This window comes from Vigna radiata, chromosome 2 (genome assembly GCF_000741045.1).
Source record: "Vigna radiata var. radiata cultivar VC1973A chromosome 2, Vradiata_ver6, whole genome shotgun sequence".
In the NCBI taxonomy this organism is placed as follows: Eukaryota; Viridiplantae; Streptophyta; class Magnoliopsida; order Fabales; family Fabaceae; genus Vigna; species Vigna radiata.
In genome coordinates this window covers 10,049,904-10,059,495 of record NC_028352.1, presented here as the reverse complement: position 1 = coordinate 10,059,495, position 9,592 = coordinate 10,049,904, and the positions used below count along the sequence as shown (strand labels likewise).

The following is a 9,592-nucleotide window of genomic DNA, read 5'->3' as shown; positions in this document are numbered from 1 at the left end:
GCTTAGATTTCTGCCCAAGGTTTCGTGTCTCGAATTATTCTGAATAAAGTATTGCATGGTGTCAAAATAGATGTTAGAAAGATGGAGAAAAGTTTGGTGGGTGGCAATTGCAATCAGTAGAGTTTGTATCTTATGAAAAGGAGAAGAGAAAGGCAAAGGCAGCTAAAGGTAAAGCAATGCATGCTTTATACAAGATCCATATAATAATAATAATATATACTACTACTAGTAATAATATAATTAAGATGGATAAAACTGTGATCTTACTGGTACTAGTGGAGTGTACTTTCGCTTTTTGCATAACAATTACAAGTGTTTGTGCCTCGTTAACTTCCCTCATTCTTTAACAAATCAAGTGTAAGTAATGCCATAGTAAAAAGTGTACTTTCAACAGTTGAGCTTTCTTTGTTGTATATGTGTCATATTCCTAAGAGAAGATGTGTAATATTAAAGGTTGATGAATAAAATTGTACTTATCTTTAAATTTATATTTATGTTTATATATTTCAGACAATCAAATATTAAAAATTTAAGATTAAGTTGAAAATTCCTTATTAGGTAAAACTAAAATATTTGAAACAAAAACTTATAAATTTATTTTTTAACAATTTTAGGTTGGATGTTGAAAATTCATTATTAATGTATCTTACAAAAGATGACACCGAATTGAACTGAGTACAACTGGTATGTTGTAATATTGTTTGAAATTGAGATGTGGTAATGTTGGTTGTTTTGATTTTTTGGTTCATATACGATTTTGAGTAGATTTGTTATAAAATTATGATTTATGGAATATTTGAGTTCTTTTGTAAGATCTGTGAAAAGGATCATGATTCAATTGGTAATTGACAAAATTTTGAAATAAGTGTAGTTACTCTAAAAATGATAAAAACATCCAAATAGACCAAAGGTTATAAGGATGATATAATTAAGGTTTACGTAGATTGAGCTCTAAATAATGGGATAAACATATTAGTTTGGATTATTTGGCTTAAGCTAAAATCGAATTATACTTTTTGTGACTATAAATGAGAGAAAAACATCAATTGAAATCAATAATATTGAAGAGATGTATCTATCAATTTTTTGTCACTTACTAGATGATACACTCGCTTGTTGGACGAGTTAGTTAGTTACCGAGTAAGAGTGAAAATTAGAATTCCAAAGAAAACTTTAGATGATACCACATCAATTGAAACCAATAATATCAAATTATTGTATCTATCAATTTTTTGCCACTCATTAGATGATACACTTGTTGGACGAGTTAGTTAGAGTGAAAACTAAAATTCTATAGAACTCTTTAGAGAATACACTCGTTGAGTGAGTTAGAAAAAGACTAAGGGAGAACAAAAAATTAAAAGAAGGAGTTATATACAATACACGGACCATATTTTGTTGCAAGCCTTATAGAAATTGTCCCCAAGGTGGCTGAGCAAGTAATATTGTATTATTGAGTAAGAATATTTTATGAAAATTTAGTGAGCTTAAAAGGAATTGGTCACTTGGCGAGCTTGTGTGACATTTGAGCAAGGGAGGACTTAAACAGAAAGTAAAATGTTTATAATGTTTCTGAGTTTTGGGTGTGGTTTAGTAGAGTTTGTAATTTTGCCAATAAAAGCATGTGTAGTCTAGTAGAACCTAAGATTTTGCCAAAATTCTATTCAGCGTAGGTGGTCTAGTAAAGTTTAGGGTTTTGTCAAAAATCTATGTGTTTGGTTTAGTAGAGCTTAAGTTTATGTCAAAGATCTATTCTGGAATTTTATTTGATGTGCATATGTGATTGATATGAATGTACTTATTTTAAAAGAAAAATACTACATTTGGTAGTTTTAGAATGTGTATTGAATGAGAATTTAAAAAATGAAGTCATTATGATTTCTTAGTATCGTACTCACATAAATAAAAATATTAAGTTGTAAAAGTTGATGAATATTCTTATGAAAAAGAATTGTAAGAAGACTTATTTCTTAATATATAATTATCCGAAAATGAAAGTGATGTAATATATATATATATATATATATATATATATATATATATATATATATGGGGTTTGTTAATACGTGTATGTCTGTTTTTCAGTTGGTACGTTTTAATCATGTGTATCGGATTATAGTAGACAAAAATACCCTCATTTGTCATGGATTCTAAATTTTAAGGTTAAGGATATTTAAATAATTTTCATTCTCAAAACTAAAAAAAAAAAAAAAACCCCAAACCCTTACTCACCTCCTCAATCCTCTCAACCCTTTCTTTTTCGGCTCTCTCACTCCAACAAAATCAGAAACCCTTTGTCATCAGAGATATTTTCTCTCTCATCTCAACATTTTTTCTCTCATAACTCCAACATTTTGTCTCTCATCTCAACCCAATTGAAAGATGGTGGTGGTAATTTGAATTGGAGATATTTTTTAAAATTTGAAAAAGTTTACTCTTTTATAATCATTTTATATTTATTAATGTGTGTAAAATGAATATAAACTTTGTCACTTTATGTTACTCTTTCCAAATCTCAAAGGTAAAAAATGATTTTACTGATTTTTATCTTGCATAGTGGTTAAAGTTTATTCTAAACGTCTTTAGAAGTTGATTCAGTGATAAAAAAGGGACATAAGGAAATTAAAGAAATAGGTATAAAAGAGCTCCCTAGGAATACAATTCTTTCAATTCTAGGTTGTAATGTTACATCATGTATCCCAGAGAAAGGAAAAAGAAACACTTTGTGTAAAGGGAAAAGGACAATAGAGGAAAATATCTTGTTCTTTAAAAATATAATGAAATATGGTGTAGATGTGTAAATAATGTATGAAAATTTAATTGATTTATGAAGGTTTTATTTACATGATTTAATTTAATAATAAGAAGGAAAATATATAACACATCCTCCAAATGAACGAACAGAGCAAGAGCAACAAATTACTATGTCACGGATTGTTGTGTGTGGCTGAGGGAGAGTATGGAGACAAGGGAGAAACAAATTGGATAAGTGAGGAAGGTGGATTAGGGTTAGACAAGGGTTTCTGATTTTTTTTTTTCAATTGGGACAAGAGTAGGGATAATAGAGAAAATGAAAATGTTGGAGTGAGAGAGATGAAAGAGAAAGGGTTGAGAGGAATCAGGGAGCTCAGTAAGGGTTTGGGAATTTCTTTTTTTTTTTAGTTTTGAGAATGAAAATGATTTAAATATTCTTAACCTTAAAACTTAGAATCCATGACAAATGAGGGTATTTTGTCTACTATAATCCGGTGCACATTGTTAAAACATACCAACTGAAAAACAGGTTGTGTTAACAAACTCATATATATATATATATATATATATATATATAAATTTAATTATATACTCGAGTCTCCTAAAAATATATTAATGTCAAATTTATTTGAAATTGTTGATGATTGTAACATAAGCATGAGATGATAGACTTATATGTTATACTGTGATGAATGTGGTTGACTTACACACATTAATACATATACACGTTTATGGATTAAAAAATACAAAAAGAATTATTAAACTATGCTTATATCTCTCCTTTGGTGAAAAAACTTTATACAAAAACAACTTCTCATCACAATCCCAATAATTATCCACAAGTAGCAGAACTAAAGCAACTATCATTGTCAGAGTAATCGAAATCTTAATAAACCTGCAAATTCAATATTTAATTTGTTCCAGATGTTAAGAAAACCGGCATCCTAAGTAACAACAAGTAATGTTTATTGTTATGATGTCTTTCTTCTATCATAGGCTTTTGTAAAGTCTCAATCACTTTCTAGGAAAGTGTATCTTCCAACAAGCTTGAATAATGAAGAGGACACTTGTCCAGTTCTAAACAAAAAGTCTAAAACATTTGGAAGAGTTTGTTGTCTGGAAACGTAAAAAATATCTGAGAATATCCTTACTGTGGAAAAGTAAAACAAAATCTGCGACTACTATGTTACAAAAGTGTTCCAGAGAATCTCGAACATTTATTAATTTATTACTTAATGTATCTAAGTTACATGCACCATGTTTCTGCCACAATTCTCCTCTAATGATCCCCCAAGTCCCAACTGGCTCATACAAATAAAAACAGATGACATTATTTTGGTTGAACACACAAGCATCTTAGCAGAAATCCTTCTTTGGCAAACCATAACATTAGAATTAAATGCCTCAAAATCAAAGTATGGCTTCACCTATTGTTCTTGAGTGACTGAGAGAAGGCATGTGATCTTAATTTTGTCATAAGGACTGAGAATTATTGGATGAGGTGTTGCTCTTGGCTTGAGAGGAGGTACTCTTTACCTGTGAACTCTGTGTGGAGCTGGAGTCAGTGAAGAAAACTATGTTCTCATGGTTGTCAACAAAGGCTTGAAGGGTCCTTGGAATTGGAGGTAAAGTCACATCCAAGAACCCTTCAAGGATTTGAACCACCTGACCCATTGAAGGCCTGTGAGATTCATCATCTTGGACACACCATGAAGCAATTTTTATGACTCTAATGACCTCTTCAATGTCAGCATTTCCCTCCAACCTAGGGTCCAACAAGCTAAGCACATTCCCTTCTTGGTGGACAGTGTTTGCAGCAAAAGTTGGGAAGAACCTCACTTTGCCATCTTTCGATGCCTCAGAGTTCCTCCTACCTGACACAAACTCGAAAAGCATCATTCCATAGCTGTAGACATCAGCTTTTGCAGTGATGGCCACACCTGATATCCACTCTGGGGCAAGATAACCTCTTGTCCCTCTCATGGTAGTGAGGACCCTGCTGAAGTCCCTTCCAACCAGCTTTGCAAGGCCAAAGTCTGCCACCTTTGGAACAAAATCAGCATCAAGGAGAATGTTTTCTGGCTTCACATCACAGTGTATGATGCAGTCTCTACACTTCTCGTGAAGGTAAGTCAACCCTCTTGCTGTTCCAAGAGCAATTTGGTACCTCAGTTTCCAATCCAACACCTTTGATCCATCTTCCTGAAACATTTTCGAATCCAAGGAACCATTTGGCATGTAATCATAAACCAGAAGTTTTTGAGTACCTTCGGAGCAGAACCCGCGAAGCCTTACAAGATTCACATGTTGGACTGTCCCAATTGTGCTCACTTCTGTTCTGAACTGCTTCTCACCTTGGCTAATGCTTTCAAGCTTCTTTACTGCAATGACACTAGAATCAGACAATGTTCCTTTGAAGACAGAGCCAAAACCCCCTCCTCCCAGTTTCTCTGAGAAATTCTTCGTGGCATTTTGCAAATCCCTATACCCAAATGCCACCAATGAGCCCTCCACAGTTGTTCCTATCCCAACATGTCTCTTTCTGCGCCGCAGAATCACAAACACCAAAACAATTACAAGAACCACCACACCACCAACAGCTCCAGCAACAGCACCAATGAGTGTCCCTTTATTGCTTTTAGAATCATGAAACTCAGACGCTGCAAGTTTGAGAAACAAAGTCTGCCCACTGCTGTCATCTTGAGTAAGCTGTTGCAGGTTCAAGAGATCACCATACCAAATTGAACAACCATTATTGTCATAAGCATATGCAGTACAAGAACAGTTACTCAAGCATGTTGTTTCACATTCCCCAACATTCCCGGCTCCTATGGATTGTGAATGATTAGGCAATTTCATGTTGAGAATTGAAAGGAACCTGTCACTGTCCTTGTTAGAGGAGTTTGGTGAGGCACATTGCAACTCCGTCTTTCTCACACACCCCCCTGAGTAATCCGTAAGATTCCAATCAGATTGTGACTTTGGCTCATACCCAGTCAAACAACTACAATATGGCTTGGAATTCTCAGTGCAGGTCCCAAATCCACCACAGAAGGCATACACCTCACACTGTTGCCGAGGCTGAGACCAGAACAAATTCCACTGCTGAGCATTCTCCAGCCACGTCAGTTGCTTAATCTGACCCGAGACATCCATAAAAAAGCGAGATATAATAGACTCGTTATACAAAGAGTAGGTGAAGTAGCTCTCGTTCTCGTTGGACACAAAGGTGAAATTGTAGATGTAGTTTAGTCTCATCTCAGGAACCAAGCTGAAAATGTGTCCATTCCAAGAACCACTTGACCAATACTGCTCAGTTCTATTCCAACGAATCAAATACGAATTGCTTCCTTCAGGGTCTAGTTCAAGAGAGAACATTCCCGTTGCAGGATCTTCAACATTCTTCCATGAAGTCAGATACTGTGGCTTCTTTGTTTTGTTGTTCAAACTTATCTTGCCACCGGGAAGCCACGTGTCTGTGGGGTGATCAAAACTCTGCCACATAGCATCAGTTGCCGATGCATTAGGCCTATCACTTAATATAAGATTCCCAGAATCTAGAAGCATGGCTACCACAGAACCTGAGCTAGGAGAACTCAAATTGGTTGACCAAACTATATTTTGGGACTGGTCTAATACCACTAAATTACCATCCAATATTGTTAATTTAGCAGAATTCTTATCAGAAACTGGGTCGTCTCTATTTGCGACCCAAACATAAGTCTTTTGAGATATCTTTCTGTACCACATGCCTATATAGTATTTAGAGTTGTTACCTGTGGTGAAGAAACCCAATTCAAAGGTTCCATTTTGGGAGACAAGAGTTTGATCCCCAGAGAGAGATTGATTTGCTGAGATGGTGGTCAAAGCTGCGAGTGAAGTACAGGTGTGGAAAGAGAAGAAGCATGTGATGAGGAGAGAAAGCCATAACAAGGGTGGTTTCTTGTTCAACATGTTGCCAGTGGTTTAATGGTTCCACCGTGCAATTTGCAGAGAAATTTGCAGAGAAGGTAATGAAGGTAGATATTATGTGCGAGAGGAAGAAAAGTGGAACGGGTCCAATCAATGACCTGGTCGTGTCTGAACGGACAAAGTTAATAGCTTCTCTTCTGTTTTGTCTTGTTACAAGCAAAGTCAACAAATGCTTCTGGAATTCACTGTTCAAACTTTTTGATCTGAAAATTAATGGAGGGTTATACCACATGTTCTGCCGTGAATATTGTAGGCCATCATTCCTAAAATTTAGATTTATAATATGAAAATATAATTTATTATTATTATTTATAGATTGTTCTGGTGATCTATGTTTGGTCTATAAAATCTTACTCTGAAATTATTGTCATAAATATGTAGTCATTATAAAATAGTATACAGAACTTTCATCCCATGGAAGTCCTATTTTCTAACCCAATTTTGGTTAACACGGTTCTATCTACCGTTGACCGTCCGTAAACACGCATATATTAAAAATAGTTTATTTTCTTTGTCATTAGTATGAATTTCTTGTGACGACAAAGACGCCACTAAAGTTGGAAATAATCCACCATAAGTTATATATTTTGTTCAAAAAATTGTCTTAAATTTTGGTCAATGTAAGATATATATTATACTTAAATTTCTAATATATGTATATATTACAATTTTACTGAAGAGATGAGAAAGAGTGTCTTAGGAAATAAGAAATGGAGGTGCATTTTGGTCATTTGCAAAGGTGAGCTACAATACAAGCCATCCAATAAGTTGAAAAGTCAAATGAAATACATTTACATATATTCATTTATTTATTCATGGTGTGTGCATCTTTGTTATCCCACTTCATATCATTGATTTAATACTTTATTTAAATTCCTCCTTCCTGACAAATCTTATTATATTCTTGTTTTGTCTTTTTCCTGGTTTCTTAGTTGACATTTTAGACTTTTACATGCCATGCTAATCGTAAGCATGACACGCACATTACGAAACTTCCAATTTCCAAACCTTATATTAGGTAAACAGCGAGAACATCATTAACATTTTCATACCTATATTTTTGCTTCAATAGTTTTTCTTTTTGAGTATAACAGACAGCAAGGAAAAAAGAAAAAGAAATTTCATAATATTTTCAAAATGAATCAAAGTTGATACACAGAAAATAATGAGACAATGAAAATAAATAAACCTTAAGATGACAAAAGGAAAAATTGGAAGATCAGATCAAAATATAACCTGATATTTTTGTGAAATCTACTCTTTCTTTCTAATTTCTGTCCGTTTTTCATATATGGACATCAAATTATTTTTTCCTCAGACGAAGGAATCGAGTGATTATAATGAAGACATGGAGTTTGGCCTGCCATGCTGGTTTTCTTCTTAGGTCTATGCAGTTTCAATTTTCAAAGTCATGAAAATGGAGGCATTCCATCAGAACGGTCGTTGTTGTCCACTGAATTAACAATGGGTCTAAGGTTTTCTCCTTCTTTGGAGAATGACCCATGAAAGAATTTGATATTCAATATACAAAGCAACATTAATTACTTGGTCAAAGAAAAGAAAACCTTATTCCAGTCATAGTTACTTTTATATATATATATATATATATATTAATAAATATCCATATTCATTTCTAAATGGAGAAAATGTTCAAAGGTTAATAGGCTCACTTGATGTCTTATTTAATTTAATGGAGAGGAGGTATTTAATTTAATGAGAGGAGGCTGAAAAGTAAGAGAGACAGGAAAAGAAAAGTCTAATTCACTTATAACACCAGCTCATTAAAAGAAAAGATGAGAGAAAATTATTCATGTTTTTCATAAGGTTAAAATCACTTTGGCGTTCCTGTTTTCGTAATGTTTTCTCAATTGGGTCCCCGTCTTTTAAAACCTCCCAATTAAGTCCCTTTAAGTGTTAATTTGAAACCAATTAACCATTCCCGTTAAAAATCATTAAACGGTGTTAAACTATTGCAGATGTGTTGGCTGACGTGGTAGACGTTCTACTGATTTGCGACATTTGGCACTGTTGAATGAAACGTGTCATTTTTTCCATTCATTAAGATTTGTAATTATATTTATAATTGAGTAATTAGGAGAATCATGACATCGTGATTGAGCTTAAGTTCTGAAGTGGAGAACCCAGATCGAGCTATTTAGGGTTCTTTTGAGTTTAAGCTTGGGCTGCACTTGAAGAGGGAAGTTCCAAACTACAAGACGCAACAATGTCCATGGCGCATTCTTGTTCCTCTTCAACTTGCAATGACTGTGGAAGGAAGCATATGCGTTCTGTTAGCTCTCGTGGAGATGCATCGCTGATCTGCCATTGTAGAGAGAAGACTGTGTTGAGGACTGCAAGAACCACCAAGAATCGAGGGAAACAGTTCTGGGGTTGCCCTAGGTATAAGCTAGGGAGTGAAAATGGATGCAACTTCTTCAGATGGTTTAGTGATTGGGGAGTTGAAGAAAGTATTAGCTGTGAGCTTTTGGAAGCAAATGACGTGAGGTTGGTGAAGACTTTTGAAAAGCAAGGTGTTAAGCAGATGTCTGATGTGGAGAAAGCTGTGGTGGGTCTTCAAAGAGAGATGAAATATTTGGTTGTGGTTATTAGTGTTCTATTTGTAATGAACACGATTATAATTGCAATGATGATGGGAAGGGCTTGATGATGTATGTAGTTGTAGGTTGTTGTCATCTTAATGTAGTTAGGATTGGTTTGTTTTGGTATGAGTTACAGGATTTGGTCATGTTATTGTAGTTAGGTGGTCTGTGATGGTGGTCATGTTATCCTAGTTAGGTGGTCTGTTATGTTATTGTAGTGGACCAGATGTTTAATGTATGGTTGTTATCTTTAATGAAAATGGTAT

General features: G+C 34.3%; 2 protein-coding genes across 3 annotated transcripts; one reads left to right on the top strand and one right to left on the bottom strand.

Moving 5' to 3' along the window:
• Positions 1–3,720: 3,720 nt before the first annotated feature.
• On the bottom strand, positions 3,721–6,942 carry LOC106756496 (G-type lectin S-receptor-like serine/threonine-protein kinase At2g19130). Of its 2 annotated transcripts, XM_022778600.1 has the most exons (2): positions 6,531–6,686; positions 3,721–6,249 (listed from the first exon to the last, which is right to left on the bottom strand). In XM_022778600.1, the coding sequence occupies exons 1-2, from the start codon at positions 6,561–6,563 to the stop codon at positions 4,228–4,230; spliced, it is 2,055 nt and encodes a 684-aa protein (XP_022634321.1). In that variant the 5' UTR covers positions 6,564–6,686; the 3' UTR covers positions 3,721–4,227. The 2 variants fall into 2 exon arrangements, with proteins under 2 accessions (XP_022634321.1, XP_014494441.1); XM_014638955.2 differs by having other exon boundaries at positions 3,721–6,942.
• Positions 6,943–8,950: 2,008 nt separating this feature from the next.
• On the top strand, positions 8,951–9,391 carry LOC106780103. Its single transcript, XM_014668349.1, has one exon. It carries the CDS (start codon positions 8,951–8,953, stop codon positions 9,389–9,391), a length of 441 nt encoding a protein of 146 aa, XP_014523835.1.
• Positions 9,392–9,592: the final 201 nt, after the last annotated feature.

Excerpts from the sequence above, each read along its gene's own strand:
- LOC106780103 (XM_014668349.1), top strand. The coding sequence starts at position 8,951 with ATGTCCATGGCGCATTCTTGTTCCTCTTCAACTTGCAATGACTGTGGA.
- LOC106756496 (XM_014638955.2), bottom strand. The coding sequence starts at position 6,708 with ATGTTGAACAAGAAACCACCCTTGTTATGGCTTTCTCTCCTCATCACA.